General features: G+C 36.5%; 1 protein-coding gene across 2 annotated transcripts; it reads right to left on the reverse strand.

The window, feature by feature from the left end:
* Positions 1-918: 918 nt before the first annotated feature.
* Positions 919-4,999, reverse strand: LOC134804995 (uncharacterized). Of its 2 annotated transcripts, none has more exons than XM_063778283.1 (3): positions 4,838-4,999; positions 3,459-3,587; positions 919-3,236 (listed from the first exon to the last, which is right to left on the reverse strand). In XM_063778283.1, the coding sequence occupies exons 1-3, from the start codon at positions 4,961-4,963 to the stop codon at positions 1,062-1,064; spliced, it is 2,430 nt and encodes an 809-aa protein (XP_063634353.1). In that variant the 5' UTR covers positions 4,964-4,999; the 3' UTR covers positions 919-1,061. The 2 variants fall into 2 exon arrangements, with proteins under 2 accessions (XP_063634353.1, XP_063634352.1); XM_063778282.1 differs by having other exon boundaries at positions 919-3,239.
* Positions 5,000-15,274: the final 10,275 nt, after the last annotated feature.

Raw genomic sequence — 15,274 nt, forward strand, 5'->3', positions numbered from 1 at the left:
TTCAAACAGTAAGGGGTGAATTGCAGAAAATATGTACCTTTTAGCGTATTTAGTGTCCCGTGAAAACACGGAGGATTTAAAAATATATTTTGAGAATAAGACACATGACACATCGGAGTTATGTTAATTTCATAAAAGTAATTATATTGGTTCAGATAAAATCCATCTTATAACAATTATAGCTTTGCTTTATTTTTTAGATTTTTTTCTATGATGCATGCAGTAACTTTACAACAGTATAATATGTCCCAATGTCGAGCGTAGTTCTATAGAGGACGTTTGTTACGATTCATATTAATTTCTTAATAGTTTAATTGTAGATAATTAAGTCCTTATAAGTTCTTCTGTATGTTCACTACGAATATATTTACTTTTATTAGGAAAATATGTCATTTTGGTATTAATACATACCCAACTTATAGAACTTTCGTTACTCAGGGTTAGTTACGGAGGATTAATCCCAAAGATTGTTTAAAAATATTAGTAGAATTACTTCTAATTATTCTGGCAACACAGTGGCACAACTCTCAAATCGTTAAACTCAGCGACACCCATTATATTTTTCAACGAAATGGCTCATGGATGGCTGCGTTGTGTTAGTGGTTTAAAAATCTCAGGGTGATTAACGGCGAGTTTCCCAGGCAAATAGTTTGATTATCGTACACAGCTTTATTCATAAACGATTGTTTTTACTCTGCTTGCTACAAATTTACAAGGTTTTAGAACAATATATGACACGTTTGACGATAAATATTTTTTTAGGGTATGAATTCTCATATATTCTTCTCAGTTTCGTTATTTTTCGTTACGTAACTAAACTGAGCTTAGCTGTAATATTTTACGCCAAACGTTATCAGTTTCGTTTATTCTCAGTTTAGTTACGAAATCCAAAAGGTACATTTTTCTGCAATTCACCCTAAGATCACTTTGTCGCCGGAACCGGCACTAACTATTCATTGATAGATACTCTATTAAACCTATCTTTACTGCATATCAGTCTAAATCAACTAGGGACTAATAGAAGATCAAGGTCATTCACAAGTGAGTATTCATTGGTCGAGCTACGCTTCCTTAATTAAATTTATGGATTTAAGTAAACTTAAGAAAAGTTTCGTATATTCATGTACTTCTTTACCTACTTTCATAGCATTCTCCAAAATTTTGTCGGTGACATCGGTTTTGTATATTTTCAACAACTCCCATTGCCAAAATGCGGATAACTGATTGGGATCAAACTTTTTAGAATTAGTGTCTTTAAAAGAAAAACAAAAGTAATCTTTTGAGCAATGCAAAGACAACAGGACCTCGATAGGCCTTTTAGTATCTTGTTTAAGCTTTAGCCTAAACTTGATGAGACAATTAAAGTGATCAGGTAAATCTTCATTCAAATCCAATAACTGTAAGCCGTGGACGAGCAGGACTTTTCTAAAATACTGGAATGGCGCCAATGTTTTGGTATTAGGGAACTGGAGGCTATCTAATAATATGTATGCATTTTGTCGTCGCTGCTCATCCGTGTGATTATTTGAGACAAGAGCATTGTGTGAGTTGGTCATGGGTGAGTGAACAGAAACGGCTATGTTGGTTAAATGATGAGGTAAACTACTTTGGGTCGTATTAAACGCCCAGATGTCCTTTGCTGTTTCCTGATTGTTTAAAGCTCTCGCCGTCATCAACTCTGACGCCGGCTTCACTTTGATACGAGGTGCTGGTTTTTCTAAGACGGGAACGTCTTGTTTTTCTTTTTCACTAACATTTACAGACAGTGATGTAGTTGACGTTATAATTGGCAAGCACATATTATCGTCATCAACCTGCGCGTCTTCCAAGCCATTGCTAATTAAGTTTGATGGAATCATGGCTGCATCATCAGTTGCAACAACGAGTTTAGTTTCGGTCATATTGTTTTTTTTAGGCAGTTGCCGCGGGTTGGCAACGGGAGTTTTATTTAACAATTTATTTCTATAGTTTGAGTCGTTTGACTCACTGGGAGCGCCGGCAAACGATGGATCTTCGTCAGTTTGGGCAGATTGAAGTGATGCCTGATCGTCACTTCTGACATCGGGCACAGTAGCTAACACCGCCTCCACACCGCTATCTCTACAAAATGAAATGTCGTGCAAATTTTTCCAGCACGCATCATCATTTTCTGAATCTTCGCGTGATTTTAATTTAGTCATAATTCTCACGCTTGAACCTTTTTTCTGCATTTCATTACTAGTAGGTGTCCATGTAATATCTAAATCTTTATGTTCCATATATCTTAATAGGCCGGTACAAACAAATCCCTGTTTATTTAATACTTTTCTACCTAAGCTTAAAACTTTGTGGTTGAGCGAAGATTCAGAAAATGTAGATTTAGTCAAACCGTCACTGTCATCCTGAACTTTCTTAATGTAATTTTTGTGGCACATAGTCACAATATTTTGGATTGCTTTGTAATCAGCAACTTCCGCTTTAACCTGCCGCCGTTTTGGCATTACCCTCTTTTTTTCTAATTCTGTATTATTTTTCGGACAGTCTGAAGACGTGTCATCCAGGTTAATGTAATCAGGGTTAACGATCTCCATTTCGTTAGTGTTGCTTTGGTCGTCCATATTCGCTGCGTTGGTGGGATCTTTGTTTTCTTCCAGTATAACAGTCTGCGTGGAACTTATGGATTCAAGACGACCAGTTTTTCTTTTCTTACCTTTAATAATTTGGTCATCACTAGAGTCTGAAGACACCCGGAGGCTCTTAGCTGCCACATTCTCATTTTCATCAGTTCCATTCTTAAGTCTGTCAACAGTGTCTGTCCTTCCTTCCTCAAAGTCCTTCTTGGAATAAAATGAGTAGTGATACTGACTCTTGCCCCGTTCAATTATCTTATTTTTATTGATAACTACATTTTGCAAACCACCAGTGCTATTTTTCTTTTTATCTATTTTATTCAAACGCACAGTCAAATACTTCTTAAATACTTTTTCATGTTTATTAATAAAACTTTTGTGCGTCGGGGAATGTTTTTTAATAGATTTTTTCGTTAAAAAACTTTTACTGCAAATTGTACAAACAAAATGTTTGTTAAATGCTTTCTTCCATGAAGGTTTCTTTTTCTTTCGACTGTCATGGCAGGCAACTTTAGCGACAACATCTCGAACTGCAGCCGCTGGTTTCCCCGGCGCGCCAGCAGCGGCCACTTCTGCTGTAGCTGACGATTCTTTAGGAACAATTACACTTTTTGGAGGTGTCGACGACTGCTGAAAGAAAGCAATAAGATTTAATCGGACATTGGATTTAAGGGGTCAACATTTTACGACAGGTTTGGAGATCCTATCTTGATAAACTCAATTATTTATGCTTTACCTATATACTTGTGAACGCTCAAGTGACAAAGCTGCGTTTCTAATGATCTCTCTTTTTTATATCTGAAAGGCTTATTGAGCATGAGTTTCAAAACTAATTTGTGTTATACTTACATTTTGAGGCAACTTGTAATGTAGCTGCTTTTGCTTCTCCACAAACAAATTCTTTGTAGCATAATAATCAGTCAACATACCCTTGCATTTTTTGCAAATCAACTGAGGTAATCCATCAAATGGATCAACCTGAAAACAGGACAAACGTATGTAGGTGAGAAGAATACACCAACGCCTTTGGTAAGAACAGAGAGACCCAATCCTACATAACTAGTAAAATAGTCAAACCATATTACGGGACATGTCATGTTGTTTAGGGGTCGTAATACCCCGTTAAGGTTTTTAGGTCCTTAGAGGTTAGGGGCTGTCCATAAATTACGTCATCGTTTTTTGACGATTTTTGACCCCCCCCACCCACCCATCCCCTAAAATCATGCTTCGAATGACTCCGCGTTTCCTCCTACGTCATGCTACCATCATTCAATGTCCAGACCCCCCCCCCCCCCCTAATTTGAAATGACGTAATTTATGAATAGCCCCTTATGTTATTGCCCCCATACTTGGGTACTGGTTCGTTAGCACTGCATGTAATGGGTCAAATTCCTCAAGATCTAGTACATTATTCAACATTTACCGGTCGCTGCGATAAAACCTAAGATTTACCGGGCTAAGTTTGGTAAAAATCCGAAATTTCAAGGCTTTACCGATAATCGATGGAAATCTTAGGTTTTACCAGTAAATCCTAGGTATCAGTATCACCGCTACTACGGGCTTTTACAGTTTCATATAGGACACATTAATCACATTGAAAAACATCCTGTACCTATGTACATTGTATATCTTATCTAAAAACCTCAACAGAAGCCGGGCTGGAAACTCTTCTTCTTAAGACTTATGATGAAACACCAAGAGTGACACCTCACGTGCCCATGAATTTGTAACTATTAATTTACTTACAAAAAAATCTACTAAGTAAATTTATAGAGGCAGCCTCGGGTCGAGCGGCTACCTCTACCTCGCTCTGACGCCGCCGAACAATTGGAGTGGCTGCCTCAACCTGGGCTATAACCGCGAAAATCGAAGCTCACAAATTACGGGCATTTTTCACTGTCAGTCTTATTACGCCTTCATTGGAGTAAAAGATAAAGATCCCCGCAATTTGCGAATTTCGGTTTTCGCGGTAGCCCCTCTGAGACACGCCACGACGCGAGGCACATACGTCGCCGCGAGCCGAGATATTTTCATTCCGCGATGAGCATTTGATGGAGACGGGCTCAACTCTGCGGAATTGCCGATCAAGTTGAGGCGACACGTCTCGTAACGTGCCTCAAGCCTATGATGTAGTCTCAAACTATAGCTGTTTGCTTCAAGCCGAGGCTAATCAATACCAAACAAAAACCTATGAATAAGTACAATTTTTGGGGAATTTTTTATCTTACTTCTATTCCAAAGCAGTAGTGTATTTGCCCCTTAATGCAAGGGACAATTTGATATGCTCCAGGTTCATCCAAACACAACCTGCACGTAATAAATAACTTTACATCGACCTCCTGGTCCATCGCCATCCTGGTAACTGAAATGATAATTTTCTTACTTTATTCAATAAAAGTGGTGTTTACCTTTAAGTATTTGTTTCGCTTAGCGATAATAGTTCAAACGTTTGTAGTTATATTATATTTTACAAAGTGTAAACAATAGGGATGTTGTCAATTTTTTAGAACTGTTTTCATTTTATACGTAGACACGTAATTATTACAAAAAAGTACATTTTAAATTTTTATTGATTAATATTAAATAAAAAATCGATTTCAATTAGTTTAGTGGTTAAATTGCGCGCCTAAACGCTCCAAGCTGTCACGTGATCTTGATGACGTCACGGCAGCATAAATAAACAAACTGTTGTCAAACTGTCAGTTATAGCGTAGATCAAAAATGTAGTTTTTAATTTATCTCTCTTTCTAAAAGATATTAAGTACATATAGACTGGTCATATTTTTCATAAAATCGATTTCGACTGGCAAAGCATATTACTTTTTGGCAACCAGGTTTTTTAACATAATTAAAGGCTGCTATTTAACTGATCACCAGATTTAGTAAAATTTTATACCAAAAAAATCTACTTTACCACCCTAAAATAATAAACGATCACCAAAATTATAACACCATTTTAATGTGAAATGATTACCAATTTTATTACATTTTACTATCCTATTAAAGGAAATGACATCAAACTAATCATTATTAACCCAAAAATTGTAAATGATTACCAAATTTCAAACCCCATTTTAATGTGAAATGATAACCAAATTTTTACATCTTGCTATCCTATTAAATAAAATGACACCAAAATAATCATTGTAAACCCAAAAATAGTAAATGACCACCAAAATTAGAACTCCATTTTAATGTAAAATTGTAACCAAATTTTTAAATCTGGCTATCCTATTAAAGCAAATGACTCCAAAATAATCATTGTAAACCCAAAAATAGTAAATGACCACCAAAATTGTAACCACATTTTAATTAAAATTGTGCAAATATTTAATATATCGTTATCCTATTAAATTAATAAATCCACTTCGTCACCTTTTTCTAACCTAATCTAACCCACTTTTCTAGTAGCATTTCGTTTCTGTATGGGTCGCAGTTCAAACCTAACCTAACCCACTTTTCTAGTAGCATTTCGTTTCTGTAAGGGTCGCAGTTCAAACCTAACCTAACCCACTTTTCTAGTAGCATTTCTTTTCTGTATGGGTTGCAGTTCAAACCTAATCTAACCCACTTTTCTAGTAGCATTTCTTTTCTGTAAGGGTCGCAGTTCAAACCTAACCTAACCCACTTTTCTAGTAGCATTTTGTTTCTGTAAGGGTCGCAGTTCAAACCTAACCTAACCCACTTTTCTAGTAGCATTTCGTTTCTGTATGGGTTGCAGTTCAAACCTAACCTAACCCACTTTTCTAGTAGCATTTCGTTTCTGTATGGGTTGCAGTTCAAACCTAACCTAACCCACTTTTCTAGTAGAATTTCGTTTCTGTATGGGTTGCAGTTCAAACCTAACCTAACCCACTTTTCTAGTAGCATTTCGTTTCTGTAAGGGTCGCAGTTTAAACCTGACCTAACCCACTTTTTTAGTAGCATTTCTTTTCTGTAAGGGTCGCAGTTCAAACCTAACCTAACCCACTTTTCTAGTAGCATTTCTTTTCTGTAAGGGTCGCAGTTCAAACCTAACCTAACCCACTTTTCTAGTAGCATTTCTTTTCTGTAAGGGTCGCAGTTCAAACTTAACCTAACCTACTTTTCTAGTAGCATTTCAGTATGCTACTAGAAAAGTAGGTTAGGTTAGGTAGGTATGCGGTGCGGGGTACGGGGGGTTGAGCGGGAGGGGCTAATAATTTTGGCATCATTTTACTTTTTTGGTAATATGTATACATTTTTTGGTAATCATAGTGGTTTATTTAGGTGAAAATATCGCATTAATTTGGTCTTCAAGATTTGGTGATCATTAATGATTTTTGGTGATCATTCAATATATTTGGTATTCAAATACAATTTGAAGTGCAGTCGTAATTAAAACGGTGGTACTTTTGTAATTTTAGGCCTTATTTTTTTGGTGTTCAGTAATTTTCTTTGGTAAGCATGATTTTTTTATTTAGGGTACCAAAGTATTTTTTGGTGGTCATTATATTTGTAGCCATAATTAAATCCCGCTGAATCCGAATTTGCCGGTTACTCGATCGAAATCTTGACCGGAAGTGAGATATTTGACATTAAAGATCCCTTTTTTTAGTTTTACATAAATAACTCTTAAACGGTGGCGCATAGCAAAAAATGTTCTATTGCATAAGTAATTTGCATAAAATTGCCTACAAGAAAGAGTCAGTACAATTTTACGCTAGGATCAATATTCAAAGAGATATTAACGCGGAAAATTTAATTATAATCACTTCTAAGGTCCCTTTTTTAGTTTTTCGTAAATAACTCATAAACGGTGGCCAAGATCAAAAAATATTCAGTACAGTTTTCGCAGGGAACAATATTTCAAAAGGTAATAAAAAGGGAAAGTTAATTATAATAAATTTTAAGTTTCCTTGTTTTTATTTATTCGTTAATAATTGGAAAAGTATGACTCATAGCAAAAAATAATCCGATACATAAATAATAAACATAAAATTTCCTACAAGAAACATATAGAACACTTTTCATAATTATTTAAAACATAATTTAAATTTTATTTAAAAAGACATCAGCGGATAAGTTAATTATAATCAATTTTAAAATCCCTTTTTAGTTTTTTGTAAATAACTCGTAAACGGTGTCCCATAGCAAAATAGGTTTTTAAGAATAAATTATCTACATAAAATTTCCTCCAAAATAACCTCTGGAACACTTTTCTCTAGGATCAATACATAAAGCGATATTAAAGGAAGAAAGTTAATTACAATTAGTTCACATGTCACTTTCTTTTAGTTTTTCGTAAATAACTCGTAAACGGTGGCCCGTTGCTAAACAATATTATACATAAATATTAAACATAAAATTGTCCACAAAAAAAGGTTCTGTACACTTTTTCGCTACGATCAATATTTAATGAGGTTTTAAAGGGGGTAAGTTAATTATAATCAATTCTACACATTATTTAACTTTCCCGCTTTAATAGCTTTATAAATATTGATCCTAGCTAAAAGTGTTCCAGATTAGACATGTGCGCCGCGCCGCCGCCGCCGATTTTGCCACGCCGCCGCCGCCGATAAATTTGACCGGCGCAATCGGCGTGGGAAATTTTCATACCTATCGTGTCTTATTGCATGTTGCGTAGTGAGTAGATAGTGTCAAGTATAATTTAAAGATCCTTTTCGCTTATTATTTGCTAGTGAACCAAATTAGCGTAATTTTTGTCGTTGCGGTGTTAGCTGTGATAACGATTTAGCGTTAAGAGCCCTTATTCCTTAGAGCGTTCACCGATTTTGCGAAATAACACTCGATAGATGGCGTTAGCGCTCGGTACGCGAGCGCCGGCAAAGCTAAGCGCGTTTCAACGCAGACAAGAATAATTTTGATACTTTTCAATTTAATTTGCAAGTAAATTTATTTTAACGTTATATTGGCACTCTGTATTTTATTTTATAAGCATGGTAGTAGTCAATAGAGTATATGTGATGAGATAATATATAACCAACGACGAGTAAAAAATAATGATTGTTTACCTCTGTATGTCATGGAATTATTGTGACAAGTTCATCCACGAAGTCAAGTAACTTATTCAAGTCAGTTCACCAAGGAAGTTGAATAATTAAATGTTTTAAAGATAAGGTTATTTTAAATAATAATATATACAGGGTGGCCAAAAATAAGTGCATTCCCGTTGCCAGGGAGGTTTAGGGATTATACTGAACTAAGCAACCGCGAACCGCGATGGGACCAACCCCGAAATCGCGAAAAAAAAATTTGGCTGTTTCATACATTTTGTCTAGTCCATTTTCTATGGGAGGGTAATTTTTTTTCCAGCAACCATTTTCTTGCCAGCAGCGGAAAAGCACTTATTTTATGGCCACCCTGTATAATGACAATAAATTCGAGAGTACCTGCAAGTAACAACTACTGAACTCTCTGAAGTTCGATTTTATGTCTAAAACAGAAGTATCTCCGTTTTTAGGGTTCCGTACCCAAAGGGTAAAACGGGACCCTATTACTAAGACTCCGCTGTCCGTCCGTCCGTCCGTCCGTCAATCACCAGGCTGTATCTCACGAATCGAGATAGCTAGACAGTTGAAATTTTCACAGATGATGTATTTCTGTTGCCGCTATAACAACAAATACTAAAACAATAAAATAAAGATTTAAGTGGGGCTCCCATACTGTTGTAAACGTGATTTTTGATAGAAGTTAAGCAACGTCGGGCTCGGGCGGGGTCAGTACTTGGATGGGTGACCGTTTTTATAGATAATGGTACGGAACCCTTCGTGTGCGAGTCCGACTCGCACTTGGCCGGTTTTTATTTAGAACGAAGTTGATTTATAAGGTTTACTTGATCCTTGTGGGAAGCAAATGAAGCTTTATTTGTAAGTATGTATGTAAAATAAAATAATATTAATAATCTATCAACCGCATCTAGATCGATAGTGCTCGTCAAGGAAAATCTATTGAGCCCAAACACGATGGAGTTATGATGAGTAGATTAGGAGTTCTGGTGACCAACTCCTGACTCCATCATGAAAACCTGGACTTCATCTAGATTCTAGATCGATGGTGCTTGTCGGGGCAAATCTATTGATCCCAAACACGATGGAGTTATGATGAATAGATTAGGACTTCTGGGGACCAACTCCTGACCCCATCTCGTAATGGAGTCAGGAGTTGGTCACCAGAAGAGTCTCATGACTCTGGACCTCATCTAGATAGATGGTGCTCGTCAGGGCAAATCTAATGAGCCCAATCACGATAGAGTGATAATGAGTAGATTAGGATTTCTGGTGACCAACTCCTGACTCCATCATGAGAACCTGGACTTCATCTAGATCAATGGTGCTCGTCGGGGCAAATCTATTGAGCCCAAACACGATGGAGTTATGATGAGTAGATTAGAACATCTGGTGACCATCTCATGATGGAGTCAGGAGCTGGTCACCAGAAGGGTCTCATGACCCTGGACCTCATCTAGATAGATGGTGCTCGTCGAGGCAAATCGATTGAGCCCAAACACGATGGAGTGATAATGAGTAGATTAGGAGTTCTGGTGACCAACTCCTGACTCCATCATGAGAACCTGGACCTCATCTAGATCGATGGTGTTCGTCAAGGAAAATCTATTGAGCCCAAACAGGATGGAGTTATGATGAGTAGATTAGGAGTTCGGTGACCATTACTGACTCCATCATGAGAACCTGGACTTCATCTAGATCGATGGTGCTCGTCGGGGCAAATCTATTGAGCCCAAACACGATGGAGTTATTATGAGTAGATTAGAACATCTGGTGACCATCTCATGATGGAGTCAGGAGTTGGTCACCAGAAGGGTCTCATGACCCTGGACCTCATCTAGATAGATGGTGCTCGTCGAGGCAAATCGATTGAGCCCAAACACGATGGACTTATGATGAGTAAATTAGGACTTCTGGTGACCATCTCATGATGGAGTCAGAAGTTGGTCACCAGAAGGGTCTCATGACCCTGGACCATATCTAGATAGATGGTGCTCGTCAGGGCAAATCATTTGAACCCAAACACGATGGAGTGTTAATGAGTAGATTAGGAGTTCTGGTGACCAACTCCTGACTCCATCATGAGAACCTGGACCTCATCTAGATCGATGGTGTTCGTCAAGGAAAATCTATTGAGCCCAAACACGATGGAGTTATGATGAGTAGATTAGGAGTTCGGTGACCATTCCTGACTCCATCATGAGAACCTGGACATCATCCAGGTCGTCCGGGTATAATAAAAATGCAAACCCTAACCAGAATTCAAGTAACACTGAAAATCTATCACATAAGCGAGAGTCGGTTGTTAAAATTAAATATGGTGTAAAAAATGTACACCCTTGGATCAAGATTTTCTAATCATAGTATACAGCACTTCTCGGAACTCTCTCGATGGTTACGAAAGCAACGAACGCCTGACGGTCGAGCACAGGTCCGTCCCCTAAGCGCACTCGGCGGAGACTGAGCGCGCGGTGTCGGTGCAGCGTGATTTATACGTCTTTAAAAAAATATAGATTTACGGCTAGGTAGGTCCTATAGTTATGATTTTTTTTTTATGAGTAGACATAAAGTTACAATTTGATAAAATATTATTTTTGGGGCAAAATATAAGTCCAATTTGCGATAAAAAAATGTAATGTAACCCTGTTTTCACCAAAAAAATGAAGAAAACTCGGAAGGTTTTTTATCAATTTTTTAAAATGAATCTTCGATTTTCAAGCATGTCAGCCCCTCGTACAAGATATGGTGAGTTGAATTGTAATCATTCATGTACCAAATGATTCTTGTTTACTGCAAAATTGAGAACCGAAACGACCCTTCTCACTGCAAAATTTGAAAAAGACTCCTAAGAAAACTCATTTATTTTAGGTTCAAAAAGAGAAAATGAAAATTTGAACGTTTTCAGCCCCTAGTTTAAGAAATGATTATTTAAGTACGTTATCTGTTTTTGAATAAATACTAATAGTTACGTCGTAATCTTAAATGAAAAAGGAAGCATTTTGCAAAATACGCTCGTCTGTAGGAGTAAGGACTCTTAATTTAAACAAGATCTAGTTTCTGCATCACAGCTTATTATTTGATATTTTATCAAACCTTTTTTGTAGAACGCATTTTGTTTTACATAATAGACTCTGGATTGACAATTTAATCAGTGAACTACACTCGCGATCAAAAAAATCGACTCTAGCAACATTTTTTACTTTTGGTCGTTTTTCCGGAAAGCGGGAAATATTTTAGTAAAGATGTCTCTGAGTCAGTTTGGGCCCAGTAGCAGGTCTTCTTGGGGTAAGATTGGCTTCCTTGAGTCTTCGCCGAACTGTTGGAGTGCTAACAGGCACAACCCGGTTCCGCATCAGGTCTCGCTGGATGGCAACAGCGGTACGGTGGCGATTACGAAGACTGGAGGTGACGATGAAGCTGTCTTCCCTCTCCGTTGTGCACGGCTGACGGCCAGATCCTTGTTTCCGTTTCAAGGTTCCAAATCGACGAAACTGACGGTAAACTCTGGAGACAGCAGACTGGCTTAAATTCAGCTGCATGCTCAGCAACAGAACGCTGCGAGAATCCTCGATTCACCAAGGCGACGACTTCGGCGGCTTCAGCTTCGGTGGTATCCATTTTTCCAAAGTGATTCCGGTGAAAGATTGCGAGGAGATGTGCACTGGTTAACTTCTGATAAGAAATAACCGTTTACACCGGTTTTTATTGGTCTCAAGGGGGCACAACTCGTGCATATCATAACCATGCAAAATGCCATTTTGTACAAAAACTGCAATAACCTAAAAACTACGCAAGCGAGATCGTTGTCTTTTACTGCTTTTTGTAGCTGAATAAATTCGTAATACAATTGCATTCAAAGTTTTACTAAAATATTTCCCGCTTTCCGGAAAAACGAAACTTCTTAGAATCTCTAGCAAGCTGTCACCACGATTATAATTGCGTATTTTATGATTTCTCGTGTGATGCTGGTGACAGGCAAGGGTCATCATATGATAGATATGATTTATTTATCACATAATATACAATATCATTTAAAATTACACATGATCATCTCAGTCATTTTATGGTGATTATCTGCTTCTTTTACTTAACAATATATATTTCAATCAAAATTATAAAAGCCAGGTTAAAGCTTCGTAATAAGCTGTACCTAACCAATTATACTTATCTTAGGAACTAAAATCACCAAGGGTCATCACTAAGCTAGCAGTAAAGAAAACAAAGTAGACCTTAATATTCCATAAAACTCTTTTATGAAATACAATGTATTATCTCGTAAAAAGTTTATCAAGCAACTTAAATTTTACGTCAGAGGGCTCGTCTATCAAATCATTGGGTAGTCGCTCGCAGTATGTAGGTCTGAAGACGCGAGTTTTCCTCTGCGCCATGCAACACGGGACACTTCAAAGACATTCTGTTGAGCGAATCAACCTGCCAGAGACGTTTATTTTCGAAAACGATTACATCGTTATTCTAACATACATTTCTGATAAACTTCAGTTGAGACAAATGTAAAGTTGTAGTTCATATCATTATTTCGTAACAAATCCTAGGTGAGGCGACAGCGGCTGGGAAGTCAATGTAGATTTACGACTTAACTTATAAAGATTATTTTTGTGTTTTAATTGTATTCCGCTTACAAAGTCATTATGCTGCCTAAAAGGTAGCGTTTTAAAGTATCCTTTTTATGTTAATATTTAAACATACCGTTGGTAACCGTTAGGTTGGTAAGAAATGGTTACCAAGTGACATGATGGGATATATTTTCGGCAATAATTTAGAAAACACACATAACATGTTTTAGATAGCCTAGTAAATACTCAGAAGGCTTTAATGTAGAATTTCTACAGACACGTTCTCATGCAGTATCAAAAATTAAGCCACGCCAATTTCACGCCGATCACGCCGCCGCCGCCGGTCAAAAAATCATCGGACGCCGCCGCCGATGATTTTGCCATCGGCGCACATGTCTATTCCAGATGTGTCTTATAGGAAATTAAATGTTAATTATTTATGTATCAGATTTTTTTTTTTATGGGTCATACTTTACAAATTATTTACGAAAAACTAAAAAAAGTGACATGTGAATTGATTGTAATAAACTTTCTTCCTTTAATATCGTTTCAAATATTGATCCTAGAGAAAAGTGTTCCATATGTTTTTCGTAGAAAATTTTATGCCGATTATTTATTTACAAGAACATTAAGAACTTATTTTGCTATGAGCCTTATTTTACGAGTTATTTACGAAAACCTAAAAATAGGGACCTGGAAATTGATTATAATTAACTTACCCACTTTAATACCTCTTTAAATATTGATCGTAGCGAAAAAAAGTACAGAACCTTTTTTGTGGACAATTTTATGTTTAATATTCATGTATAATATTGTTTGCAACGGGCCACCGTTTACGAGTTATTTACAAAAGACTAAAAAAAGTGACATGTGAACTGATTGTAGTTAATTTTCTTCCTTTAATATCGCTTTCAATATTGATCCTAGAGAAAAGTGTTCAAGATGTTTTTGGAGGAAATTTTATGTAGATAATTTATTCTTGAAATTTTATTTTGCTATGGGACACCGTTTACGAGTTATTTACAAAAAACTAAAAAGGGATTTTAAAATTGATTATAATTAACTTATCCGCTGCTTTGTATTTTTAAATATTGATCCTAGCGAAAAGTGTTCTACATGTTTCTTGTAGAAAATTTTATGTTTATTATTTATGTATCAGATTTTTTTTGCTATGAGTCATACTTTTCAAATTATTAACGAAAAAATAAAAAACAAGGAACCTTACAATTTATTATAATTAACTTTCCCTCTTTATTATCTTTTTAAATATTGATCCCTGCGAAAAGTGTACTGGATCTTTTTTGTTCAAAATTTTGTGTAGATTATTAACGTTTAACAACATTTTTCTCACCTCAGCAGCTCGAACAAGGGTACTTTGCTTCTTAAAAACAGTGAGCAAAATGCGATTTTGCTCACTGAGTGAGACAAAATGACATTCAAGTGACCTTTATAGTCAAATGTCATTTCAACATGCGGGGTCTAATACAAGTTCGATATACTTGGGTTCTATTATCTCTGTCCCTCTAGGTATGTTCTCACTGCTTAGGGTGAAAAATGTTGTGTACTACACGAAATCAAAGTTATTTACATCTCGTGCGCTTTTGAATCCCTTACTACGCTCAAGATTCTAAATGAGATTCACGAGCGTAGCGAGTTATTAACGAAAAACTAAAAAAAGGGACCTTAGAAGTGATTATAATTAAATTTCCCGCGTTAATATCTCTTTGAATATTGATCCTAGCGAATAATTGTACTGAATCTTTCTTGTAGGCAATTTTATGTAGATTACTTATGTATAATAGAACATTTTTTGCTATGCGCCACCGTTTAAGAGTTATTTACGAAAAACGAATAAAAGGTACCTTTAATGTCAAATATCTCACTTCCGGTCAAGATTTCGATCGAGCACCCGGCAAATTCTGATTCAGCGGGGTCTAATTAGGTTTAAAAACCCGGTTGCTTAAAAGTAATATGATTTGCCAGTCGCATCAAGAAGGAGAGCGATTTTGAATTTTTTTGTCTAGTCTAATACACATATAAGCTAAAATAATTAATAACAAGTGTTGTGCAGTGCCTATGTGTAAAAGAACAACAATATAGACAC

This window comes from Cydia splendana, chromosome Z (assembly GCF_910591565.1).
Source record: "Cydia splendana chromosome Z, ilCydSple1.2, whole genome shotgun sequence".
Lineage (NCBI taxonomy): Eukaryota > Metazoa > Arthropoda > Insecta > Lepidoptera > Tortricidae > Cydia > Cydia splendana.

Coding starts and splice junctions, on each gene's coding strand:
- LOC134804995 (XM_063778282.1), bottom strand. CDS start 4,963: ATGGCGATGGACCAGGAGGTCGATGTAAAGTTATTTATTACGTGCAGG. Junction 3,588..4,837: donor ACTACTGCTTTGGAATAGAA/GTAAGATAAAAA, acceptor TCCTGTTTTCAG/GTTGATCCATTTGATGGATT. Junction 3,240..3,458: donor ATTACAAGTTGCCTCAAAAT/GTAAGTATAACA, acceptor GCTTTCTTTCAG/CAGTCGTCGACACCTCCAAA.